This window comes from Alosa sapidissima, chromosome 13 (genome assembly GCF_018492685.1).
Source record: "Alosa sapidissima isolate fAloSap1 chromosome 13, fAloSap1.pri, whole genome shotgun sequence".
NCBI classification, from domain to species: domain Eukaryota; kingdom Metazoa; phylum Chordata; class Actinopteri; order Clupeiformes; family Clupeidae; genus Alosa; species Alosa sapidissima.
Genome location: NC_055969.1, coordinates 6,530,978 through 6,543,503, shown reverse-complemented (window position 1 = coordinate 6,543,503; position 12,526 = coordinate 6,530,978). Strand labels below are relative to the sequence as shown.

Below are 12,526 nucleotides of genomic sequence, written 5' to 3'. Positions count from 1 at the left end.
ATGAGGCAAGCCCTGTGTAAGAGCAGCCCCAGTACTTATATCTGTGCAGCAGCACTGACGGCAGACAGCCCTGTGAGATTGTGTGGGGTTTATGTGCTGGATCGATGGAGCCCAGCTCTCCTTATGTGCTCCCAGGTCCTCATCGATGTGCTGACGCCGAGCCCCCCCACTCAGTCTGGGAGCTCCAGAGAGGGTGGGCCAAAGCTGAGTTGTTCATCACTGCAGGCTTGCCCCACTGCAAAGCCCTCTTTCCTGCTCTCTCTCTCTCTCTCTCTCTCTCTCTCTCTCTCTCTCTCTCTCTCTCTCTCTCTCTCTCTCTTTCTCTCTGATCTGGAGATCAATCACATGGGCATGCTGCTTGTGCATGGACACACACAGACTCTGCCATATTGATGGATTGCTTAACATAGATCACACACCACACCAACCAATCCACACACATGTACACAAACACACACACACACACACACACACACACACACACACACACACACACACACACACACACACACACCTACACACACACACACACACACACACACACCTACACACACACACACACACACACACACACACCGCATACACACTAAATCAGTCATTCAAGCAAAGTATGCTTGAATCCCGCCTTGGGGCCTTCCACTACCATCCACCATCTCTTATCTCTCATGGGTGTATCCCTCTCCCTCGTTCTCTCCTTTTCCCTCTCTCCCTCCCTTCCTCCTTCCCTCCCACCTTCTCTCTCCCTCCCTCTCTCCCACCTTCTCTCCCTCCTACTCTCTCTCCGTATGGCTTCATGAATTATGCAGCGCTGGCAGAGGAAGTCTCATTTAGGGCGCTGGCATGGGTGCAACGAGTGCATCTGCCTCCGTCCTGCACAACTCCCACCTTATGTGACCCCCCTGCGGTTCCGCCACAGAACCCACGCCTCAGAACCAACCCCCAGCAGATCAGAACATTGCGGCTCCTCTTTATGCTGTCCGCGGGCAGCCATAGACATTGTACGAACCGTACAATACTCTGTTGTATTGCTCAGGGTTTTTTTTTTTTTTTTTTTGCTGAGTCATGTTGTTGCATATGCGGAGAAGGAGCTCGGTAAGCCCTGAGGGGGTCCAAATGAGATTCTCACCTGGGGTTTGAGTCATGGAGAGAGCCCGTTCTCCACACAGTTATCTCCTTTGTTAGAATGCTCCTTTTCCCTTAGTCTGATAAGTGGGTCATACATGTGATGTACTGAATTTAAGATTTCTAAGTTAGCAGATGTTGGTCTACCACTAACGTGAGTTTTTTTTTTCTTCACAGAAATTTTTTAACTTTTTAACTTGTTCATATTGCAACAAACAGACCAATGTCAACATGGCCTATAGCCAGTCAGCTTTCTTCATATGATTGTGTCTAATTCCACTTAGTCCATTTATAGAAACAGACAACTGCCTACTTTTTATGCTTTCACTCTTTGAGAAAGATGGCCATCATAAAAGTCTCTCCTCCAGTGATTGAGGTTGTAAACTTGATGAGTGTGTGAGGATGGAGGTGCTATGTAAATCTCTTTTAAATTTTTAATTCCCAAGCTGCATTAGAGGCCTACTCACAAAGAGCTCACCTGGTGCTTATTCATCATAGAAGGGGAGTTAATGGGGGCACTACATAAGTGCTCCAGAGTGATATTGCAGAGGTGATCTGTGTGTGTGTCCTTGAGGGATGCAGAGTGGAGCGCTGACACTCTACGCGGCTGCATGGCACAGGGCGGAGCCCCCCCGAGGAGCATCCACAGAGCAGCCTGTTTGTCCACAGAGACGATCAAAGATGGGATCAAAGGGAGAGAGGACAGGAATTGGGGGTCTAGGATTGGAGGGCTCTGAGTCTTTGCCACGAAAACCAATCTCTGGGTTTGGAAAAAGCATCTCTCCTTCTCCCCCCCTCTCTCTCTCTCTCTCTCTCTCTCTTTCTCTGTGTGGTTATAAATAGATTGGATGGTCCCTGAGAGGGGATATTTTCCATATGTTTAGAGTGGAGGAGGAGCTGGTGAAACCTGCAGAAACCTGACTAGAATACTCTGCATTCTCTTCCTCTGCATGATGTCATTTCCAGTTTCCAGAGTGCTAAAATTGTCACACATCCACACGCACACACACACACACACACACACACACACACACTTACACTTCCAATCACATACACAGCTTTAACACAATCTCTAAATAAGCACATATAAGGACAAAGTCAGATACCTCATGTGCATGTTTCTGAGGCCATGTTTATCTAATTGTGCATTGTGTGTGTGTGTGTGTGTGTGTGTGAGTGTGTGTGCATGCACGCACATGTGTGTATGGGGTGTCTGTGTAAGTATGGCTGGATTACTACAGAAACACAGACACACATGAGCCTTGGCCACATTTAACATCTGCAGCTATCCACCCTCTGCAACCCCACAAAAGCACCTTCAGCTGCTCCTGGCCCTGCGGTTCTGCTTGGCTGATTTACACATAGAGCTGCCTTGGAGGGGCTCCTCAGCCAGACAGCAGAGAACAGCACAGAACAGCCCAGCACAGGACGAGAACAGAGCCGGCAGTTGGGTGTCACAGAGTTCAAAGGCAATTATGCATGACTGTTCAAGGGCGCAGCAAGGTTTTATGAGCAACACAGACACACAGACACACACACACACACACACACACACACACAGAGACACACACACACACACACACACACACACACACAACTGTAACTGCTGAGAAGGCCATCCTTTTGTTGACTCCCAAAGGAGTGGAGAGGAGAGCCATTTGACCTCCCCCGCTCTCTCCATTTTGAATTCATTGTTTCCAAAGCAGGACGATAGAGACAGAATAAGTGCATGCGATGCATTGGGCACACGCTCCGACCACTGATCTAAAATTGGCTGAGCTCTCAAATGCATTAGGCACGCTAGCCGAGCGCTAACTGTTGAGGATATAAATAAATAATCAGAGGGATAACAAAATAAGGTGGGTGATTAATGGCAAGCGTCTAATTTCATTGCCCAGAAAGCAATACATTAATTTGCTTTTCTGGTGATTCTGCTTTATACCTCTGAAGGTGACCATCACCATTTGCCATCGTTTCATTTCTGAATTGGCTAAATGCACTCACACTGGGATGCACAATGTCAGAATGGGATGCATTTGTTGCCGTTTTTGACTGTGTTTGCACTTTAAACTCTCCAGGCGCCAGGGGGTCTAATCTGCAGTGCATGCTCCTGCATTACCTGCAGAATCTGCAGCCAAGGAGCCTGTAGTGACATCACACTGCAGTACCAACAGCAGTACATCAATGAGACTGACAGTAGTCTTCCCTTTGACTGGAGCCCTCTCAGTGTGATTAAATGCATTCTGTACTTAGTGGACAAAATCCATTTACTGTATGATGGAGGGCAACACTAAATACGTTTATGACAGCAACAATGCATCAGGAACTTGCCTGTAATCACATCTGACAAAGCATAACCCAGTTTATTATGAATTACAAAAATAACCAAACACTGGACACCTAAACTTACTACTTAAATATTTCCTATACTAGCTGTATACATGGTAGAGTTGACCAAGTTTCTTGTTTTAAATTGCTGTCTAGGCTTCTCAGGTTATCTGGCTTTAAGGGTTGGCATGCTCAAGTAATGCATGGAAATATTGTAGAGTTCTATCCTGAGACACCCTGATAGACCATTAGGTGGCACACGTGTGCACGGCATGCACAGTGTGTTTGAGAAAGGTCTGGCATGCAAGCAAAGTTATACTCGGAAGCAACTGTAGCGTTGATGATAAAACATAAAAATATTTACAGTGAAATTTGCATTTTACAGTTATAATGATCAAATCTTGTTGTAGCACACCATTTTAAACAACAGAGAAAAAATATCTAGGCCTATTTGAAATTCAGTCCACTACTGTAATATTCCTTTGACATGCCACCACTGTGGTACGAACCTAATCATTGTGACCGCCACACAGAGAGGTCTCACCAACTACATTTAACACCACATTAAACTAGCACAGATAATCTATCAAACAGCTCTATCCAGACTAATAAAACGTCCCGGGGAACGGCCGACTTTTATATTTCAAAGAAAAGATTAGAATCAGTCTCCCGGACTGAAATATAATTACACGCAGAGACGCATACTGACCAGAGTCCTACGTCCACGTCCTACGACCTACCTTGCCTTTGCACTTTCCTTCAAAAATATCTCCAAAAACCAATCTAATGGCATCATTGTATGTAATCAGTGTCAACACAATAAATAAATAACAAACTAAAAAATAAATAACATGTATTATGTATGCTTCTGTCCACACTATAGAGCGCAAATTAAAATAATTGTATCCCTCGATTGTTTAGTCCAGCTTTGTTTACGACAAAGAATGATTAATCGGCTACTGTCGTTGTCCTCCGACAAATGCAATGCACAATGAATGTCTGTATAGGCTATAAGAATATTGTGAATGACAATTGTGAATGTCTGTTTCCATCGAATAGGCTACTGGAACAAATGCAAAAAAGGTTTGTTTAACCGTCCAAACTGTTAAAAGCAAACCTATAGATAGAGACAGATACAATTGTGCAAGAAAATTATAAACCAGAAATTGATTCAACAAGAGTGTTTTGGTAATTTATTGTATATATTTATTTACCGCTGATTGTTGACTGTTTAATTGAAAGAGACTGCATTGGATAGAATGAAACATTTTCATCTCTTCTCAGATAGATGTAGAGATGTAAATGTTTCAGATAATATCCGGTGCTGTCCATGGTGCTGAAAACGACTCAGCGTCTTTTCATCAACGCAACGGCTCTGCATTTTTATCCAGACATATATAACGGGAATGGAATTAAATAATTGCTGATTGCCGAGATAACTTAGAAGTCATCCTTCGTTGTTTCTGAGCTGCATTCACCGTTGTTGTTACTGGTGCCAATTTAGTGCTGCTGTGAAATATGAGACATTTACAATGAACTATTTTGAGCCAAGTTGGGGAACATTTTTGTATTACATCTGGAATTGAATAGTCTAAACCACACATTTACCCACCTAATAAATGCATACATCTTCAACCGTATTTGCTTTGTTCTTTGAACTCAGTGCAACCCATTGCTTATTTCTATGTTTTTTGTTTTAGTGGGGGCCAATGCAGACTCATCCCATGTGCTGTATTTGACCGGTATCTTGATCCACTGATGCAGAACGTGACGGGGGGGCTGAAAAGGTTCCCTCCTACTTGGACGGATCAATTGTCCAGTCAAGGCAAAGCTTGTAGTCGTTAGCGACTGCGCCTCAGATATAAAAGGCGGGTCGTAGGACTTACTGATGCTATGAGAGCCACACACCCCACACTTACACACAGGAACACACCACACGCCTCCACCTCACACTGTACCCGTCATTCGCACGCTCACCCCCCGCCTGCCCAGATGAGTTACCCGATGGACTCTATAGGGAGTCGGAGAATGATGGACTCCAGGACTACCTACGTCCGCTCCAGCGGCTCTCCCTCCAGCGGGTATCGTTCCCAGTCCTGGTCCCGTGCAAGCCCCGGTTCCAGTGTAACGTATAAGAGGACCGTCAGCACGCCGGTGGCCCGAACCTACAGCTCCGCTGTGCTCAGCTCTGCCGACAGCGTCGACTACGGCCAGACATCAATTCTAAACGGAGACTACAAGCGCACCAACGAGAAGGAACAGCTCCAAGGGCTCAACGACCGCTTCGCCGGTTACATCGACAAGGTGCACTACCTGGAGCAGCAGAACAGGCAGATTGAGGCAGAGATTCAGGCACTGCGGCAGAGACAAGCGTCGCAATCTAAACTTGGTGATGTTTACGACCAGGAGCTGCAAGAACTGCGCGCCATGCTGGAGCAGATCCACCACGAAAAGGCGCAGATTCAGCTGGACACGGAGCACATCGAGGAAGACATCCAGAGGCTTAGGGACCGCTTCGATGAGGAAGCCCGTATCAGGGAGGAGACGGAAGCCATCATCCGTGCACTGAAGAAGGACACGACAGACTCGACATTAGTGAAGGCAGAGTTGGAGAAGAAAGTTCAGTCACTGCAGGATGAAATCGCTTTCATTCGCAACAACCATGAAGAAGAGGTGAATGAGCTGCTCGCCCAAGTTCAAGAGTCGCAGATCAGTATGGAGAAGAGGGACTACCAGAAGACCGACCTCACTGAGGCGCTCCGGGAGATCCGCTCACAGCTGGAAGGGCACTCTTCCCAAAATCTACAGCAAGTAGAAGACTGGTTTATGTGCAAGTTTTCCAAGCTGAACGAGGCGGCGGAACAGAACAAAGATGCAATCAAATCCGCCCGGGATGAGATCGCAGACTACCGTCGTCAGCTCCAGTCCAAGACCATCGAACTCGAGTCCGTTCGGGGAACGAAGGACTCACTTGAGAGACAACTCACTGACATCGAGGACCGACACAACAGTGACATGGCCAGCCTTCAGGTGGGTGAACTATTCAAAGTGGAATAACTTTAGCATTTCTTAGTTTTAATATTCTACATGCATGTGCTTTATACTTAAAGTCTTGCTAAAGGTGTGGATATAGGTTGGGATGACATTGACACAAAAGTGCGTCACGTCTCCAGTGCTTTAAATCAGCTTTATTCACTAGTGTTAGAATCGCAGACTTAGCTCCTAACAATGGTGTAGGTAAAAGGATATGCTGTGAAAAGAATACCAAGGTTTCTGTAATTCTTTGCATAGCCAGTATGTCCATGTGAATTATCCATAAAGGCACCGACTGATTTTATGACGTTTTAGGGGGATTCAATCAATATGCACTTGCTTGATAGTAAAATACAAAGGGAGTTAAAACTACATGCAGGTGTGCAAAGGGGTTTCGCTTGAGGGCATTCTGTATCTGTGAAAAAACTGCACAACAGAGACAGACTAAATGGATTGCAGTCATTTCACACAGCGACGAGTGAACAATTCAAGGACTCGCCCAAATCGAGTGGAGGGGGGTTAGAGGCGATGCGAGGCAGACACAATCACCCCCCTGTTTTGTTCCTTGCTGAGTCAGAGCTGCAGCTCAGTGTATGGATTGGCTGCGTCCTCACATCACCCCACTAGACATCAAGGAGGAATACCAGACACGCCACTGGGCGCCCTTGAAATAAAATACGAACCCAATAACCTGCAAATTGCTTTAATGCGTCAAAATAGTATTTTCTAAAAAAAAAAGGTAAAAAAAAGAGGAAAAGAGAAAACTAGTATGATGATGATAGACAGTTGAAATTCAAACATTAATACACCCTCATCTAAAAACATACACCATACAAAATAATATTCCTTGTAAAGCTTTTGTATTTTTTTATTTAAAACCAACCGTAATAACACTTAAAAACACTTTCCCTTATTATTGCAGTGCCATAGTGGTTCTGTTGGATTAACGAGTGACGCATTTTTTTTTAGTCCAATGTGAGTTAGAACCACGCCCTGATACATATGCAGTATGCGTGAATGAATCATAATCTGACACACAGGTATCTATGTCATCTGCGTGAGAGGTTTTAAACAATAAGAGCTACATCTGTCAGCTCTGATTCTTATGATTTGTTTCAGTGTTGCAGTTCATAATAGTAACTCTCATCTTATCACACAGGAAACAATCAATCAACTGGACAATGAATTGAAGAGCACGAAATGGGAAATGGCTCGCCACCTGCGCGAGTACCAAGATCTACTCAATGTCAAGATGGCTCTTGATATAGAGATTGCTGCTTACAGGTAAAGCAGCTTTTTACATTGATTATCCTTTACATGCATGTATGTAGTTTTAGGTGGAGAATGAATATGTAAGTAACAACATTTATGAAATATAAATATTTGTTTCTGTTATTAATCATCCAGGAAACTTCTAGAAGGGGAGGAGACACACTTCAGCACTTACCCTTACCGTCAGTCTGTCACCACCAAGATCTCCAAGGTCAAAAGTGAGCCCCCCAAGCTTAAGGTGCAGCACAAGTTTGTGGAGGAAATCATTGAGGAGACCCGTGTTGAGGATGAAAAGGCTGAAATGGATGAGGCTTTGGCCGAGATAGCCAATGAGCTGGCTGCTGCTCTTGGAGGAGACCAAGGCGGAGAGGAGGATGAAGGTGAAGGAGAGGGTGAGGAAGGTGATGAAGCTGGTGAAGAGGAGGGAGAGAAAGAGGAGGGAGATGAGAAAGAGGAAGAGGCTGAGGCAGAGGAGGAGGAGGTGGTAGCCGCTAGTGATGCTAAACTCAGCACAAGCGCTCCTGGTGAGGAAGAGGAAGAGGAAGAGGAAGGAGGAGAAAAAGAGGCTGGAGATGAAGAGGAAGAAGGAGAGGGTGGTGAAGAGGAGAAAGAAGGCGAGGAAGGAGAGGGAGAAGGAGAGGCAGAGGGAGGAGAGGAGGAAGGAGAGAAGGGGGATAAGGGAGAGGGAGGAGAGGATGAGGCTCAGGAGGTGGAAGAGACCGTGCTGAGCACCAAGGCCCCAGAGTCAAAGGCCTCTCCAGAGAAAGAGAAGGCGGAAAGTGACAAAGAAGAGGAAAAAGCTGAAGAGGAAGAAGAGGAGGAAGAAGAGGCTGGTGATGACAAAGCAAAATCTGATGCAGGAAGTGGTGACGAGAAGGAGACCAAAGCAGAGCCAGAGAAGGAGGCCGCCAAAGATGAGAAGAAGAAGGAAGAGAAATCTGAAGCACCTGCAACCAAGGCTGAAGCCCCAAAGACAGAGACCTCCAAGACTGCCACACCCGAGGCCCCAAAGAGTGAATCTCCAAAAGCTGAATCCCCAAAGACCCAGTCCCCAAAGAGTGAATCTCCAAGAGCTGAGTCTCCAAAACCTGAATCTCCAAAGGCTGAGTCCCCAAAGAGTGAGTCCCCAAAACCTGAAGCTGTGAAGAGTGAGCCGACCAAGGCACAAGCTCCAAAGGCCCCCAAGACTGAGAGCCCCAAGAAAGAGGAGCCCAAAGCTGCAGAATCACCCAAGAAGGAGGAGAAGAAAGCTGAGCCCCCAAAAGAGGAGCCCCCCAAAGCTGCCCCTGAGAAAGTAGAGAAGAAGAGTGAACCTGAGCCAGCAGAGAAGAAAGAAGAAAAGAAAGAAGCTGACAAGGGCAAGAAGGAAGAGGAGAAGGAGCCTGCTGAGAAGGAGGTGATCTCCAACGGCGTCGAGGAGGAGAGCCCATCCAAAGATGACCCCAGCCAGAAGGTGATCATCACTCAAACCGTGGAGACAATCACCACCGGAGAGGACGGAGCCAAGCATGTCACAAAGTCAGTGACTGTCACGGAGACCGTCAAGGAGGTGGAGGAAGTGGTCCAGGAGAAGATGGTCTCCACCAAGAAGGTGGAGAAGCACTCCTCCCAGGCTGTCAAGCAGGTCACCGAGGCCGAGTGAACACCCTCAAACATGTTGAGACAGGAAGCAAAGGTGAAGATGAAGCAATCACGAAAAATACAACAATCGACAAAAACTAACATAACAAAGAAACCATAACAAATTAGAAAGATGTATTCATGCTAATCACTCAAACAGATTAAATCAAGACAATGCAGCATTAGAGAGAAGCCATAAGATGCGTCCAAGCTAAAAAACCTCAAAAACATGCATGTTGAGAGAGAGCTTTCAATGGGCTTCGCTGCAGATGGAGAGGGCTGAGCGGGGGTAATCTCTCTGTCTTTGTTTCTTTCTTTTCCTTCATTCTCTCTCTGCAGAACATGGGCGGGGTAATGGGGTATTTGGTGTCTGCATGCTAGTTCAGGAAAGGAGCAATACTCTCCCACTGCTTGGGGTAGATTTACAGTGAGTGTGTGAGAGTGTGAACATGTGTGTGTGTGTGTGTGGGTGTGTGTGCACCTGTGTATGGCATAAGGAATACATGTTATGCGTACTGAGAGTATGGATGGGAGAGTGAGAGTGACAAAAAGTACTTGAAGTCAAAAGAAGTTTATTTGGTTTAAGTGAACAGGGACCGTAGGGGTAAAACTGAAGTAGCCTTACAATTCACGGGAGGATAACAACTGAGCCAAAAATGAAGACAACACAACACATTTACTGAAAAGAATGACATTGGAACGACAAACCCATGACCATACATATACAGTACCTAAAGCAACTAAGAAACTCCTAGCCTTAAACATGCTTTTTACTGTTGTCTATTATGTTTACCTAACCAGTGCAATTGAAAAATAATAAAAATGCGCACACATACATTCTTGTATGCCTAGAAAGGACTTGAATTTAAATACTGAATATAAAATGAGGTGCTACTGTTTGCAATCCCATGTCTTTAGTCATCATGATGAATTTCTCAGCAGCATTTGCTCAATAAATGTCATATTAAAAGGCTTACTGTCTCTCTCTTGTCCTTCGAATGTCTGTCTCATTACATATACACATGATATCATTATCAAGAAAGCCCCAAAAAAAGACAAATATGAAAGAGGTACCAATGTCATTTGGAAATTAACTTTTAACATTAGCAATGAAATACAGGATTGGAAGATCAAAAATAAATGTACTGAAGTTTCTGCAAATACATTATTTTCATTGACTTACATATAGAACAAAATAGTCAGTTAGTCAGGTATTAGAAACTGTGGCAAGGCGTGTTGCAACACCCTAATGCCTGAGGTGAGTAGATAGTTTTAGAGTGTAAAATTGATTCATGATATGAGTTTAATGTTTATTTATTATATGACTTTAATGGTTTGAGAGGTTTACTATTTCACCAACATGATGTGAATTGGGTCATGATTTGTAGCCCTGTTTGGAAAAGTCTGCTAAAAATGGCAAAGGCGTCTATTTCTAGTCAAGGTCGCTCGAAAGCATTAGGAGAGATGGACCTATGTTCACTTTCTATTTTTACAAAATGACCATTATAGATGTGCTTACAGCGCTTTTGTATTGATTGGCTCAGGGATAGTAAACGTCCTCAGCTGAACTCATTCACCGACACAGCAGGAAACACCGCTGTCCTCAGATGACCCACACGGGTCCAGGAAAACCACAGTCCTGTTTAGATACAGAGATGGAACATATAGATATCTTTCATTTTCAAAAGCAAAGGTTAGCTAGCACTGCACATTCGCCTTGTCCTATGACTAAAATAAATTAAAATAATGTGTTTTAGTAAGTCAGGGCAAAGCAAATCATAGGATACATGCCTAATAACAATATGTATGAAATGACTTCCATATTCTACTCTAAGTAGGAAAATATACCCAAGCAGAATCACGTAATCTGAGAAACGTGTACAACCGCCCACATAGCATACTGTAGTTGTATATCATAGCGAGACGTCAGCAATGGCAGACAATGTGCTAACATATAAAATATAGAACTTCAACTTAATATTAGTGCGAGTGAGTCACAGGTTTTATTCGGTCATTATTACTGTAGCCTGGCACAGAGCTGTCGAACATCTGACCGGGTGAGCATCTCTGCAGTGCAGACTCTCTGAACGTCATCATTTGCCACGGTGTTGGTAAGCATCCGAGTTCATTGCGCAGTATCCTACAGTATTCAGAATCCTCTAGGAACAGACATAACTTTGCGGTGCGCTATATTATATGCATCGAGGAATTATCTCAGTGTGCCACTTGAGTTGTTCAGTCCAGGCTATATATAGAAAATATATATCTGTGGCAGTTTATATATTGTGTTTTCTATTATTGCCTCAATTCTCAAGATTCTTGAGTTTTTTTTGGACACATCTCGGATTTCATATCAGATAGGAAACTGAAAAAAGCAGGTGTTAAGCGAGCATTTGCCCGTCAGGGTGCCTGTCACTACAGTGCAGGGTATGTCCTGAATCCCAAATAGAGAAGTAGAGCAGCGTCAGGACACAGGGGTCTGTTCTCACTCAGACCTCTTAAAGAGCCAGGCTCACGTCACGGTGCAAGGATGAGAAATGAGATTTACGCTTCCACCCAGTTTGGGGCTTTGGTTCAAGGCGTTTTGTGGTCAGAATGTGATTTTAATTCCAGACTGCAGAGTGGGTCTTAGCAGATTAAGCTTTTACATGAAGCCACCACATGTCCACACTGAAGAGATGTTTTCAAAATAAAACAAATTCATCTGTTTTCTCTCAGCATCAACACGTCAAGCATAATAAAAATGATATCTTTAATAAACAAGGATCCTATTCCCCTTCTTTTGCAGTGACTGCAGTTGTATTGTTTTCTTGAATTATAGCTGACATGTTCATATTCATGTGTGGTTGAAACACATAATACACAATAATATTGATGCTGACGGCACATAATACACAATAATATTGATGCTGACGGCTCTACTGAGTTAACTGGTGCCAGTGCAGAGTGTTCTGAAAACTGAGGACTGGCGGTCTGCAGATTTTAGTTTCTGCTTTGTGACCACAGCTTCACACTGTGCCAACCCCATCACCCCTGAGAGTCCTGAGGCGACGACTGCATTTCACAACAGTACTGAGATGTGTGCTTTTGGGTGGGTGCATGTGTGATATGTGTGGGTGTGTGTGTAGGGGGAGTGCACACACACACACAC

The 12,526-nt window shown here is 44.6% G+C and overlaps 1 protein-coding gene across 1 annotated transcript; it reads left to right on the top strand.

Moving 5' to 3' along the window:
• Positions 1-5,268: 5,268 nt before the first annotated feature.
• On the top strand, positions 5,269-10,348 carry nefma (neurofilament medium chain a). Its single transcript, XM_042059502.1, has 3 exons — positions 5,269-6,480; positions 7,643-7,767; positions 7,891-10,348. The coding sequence occupies exons 1-3, from the start codon at positions 5,344-5,346 to the stop codon at positions 9,395-9,397; spliced, it is 2,769 nt and encodes a 922-aa protein (XP_041915436.1). The 5' UTR covers positions 5,269-5,343; the 3' UTR covers positions 9,398-10,348.
• The last annotated feature ends 2,178 nt before the right edge of the window (positions 10,349-12,526 follow it).

What these genes read in the sequence shown, in the direction of transcription:
- nefma (XM_042059502.1), top strand. Translation starts at nt 5,344, where the DNA reads ATGAGAGCCACACACCCCACACTTACACACAGGAACACACCACACGCC. An exon ending in GTGACATGGCCAGCCTTCAG is followed by an intron (nt 6,481 to 7,642) that starts GTGGGTGAACTA and finishes CTTATCACACAG; the next exon opens with GAAACAATCAATCAACTGGA. An exon ending in ATAGAGATTGCTGCTTACAG is followed by an intron (nt 7,768 to 7,890) that starts GTAAAGCAGCTT and finishes TTAATCATCCAG; the next exon opens with GAAACTTCTAGAAGGGGAGG.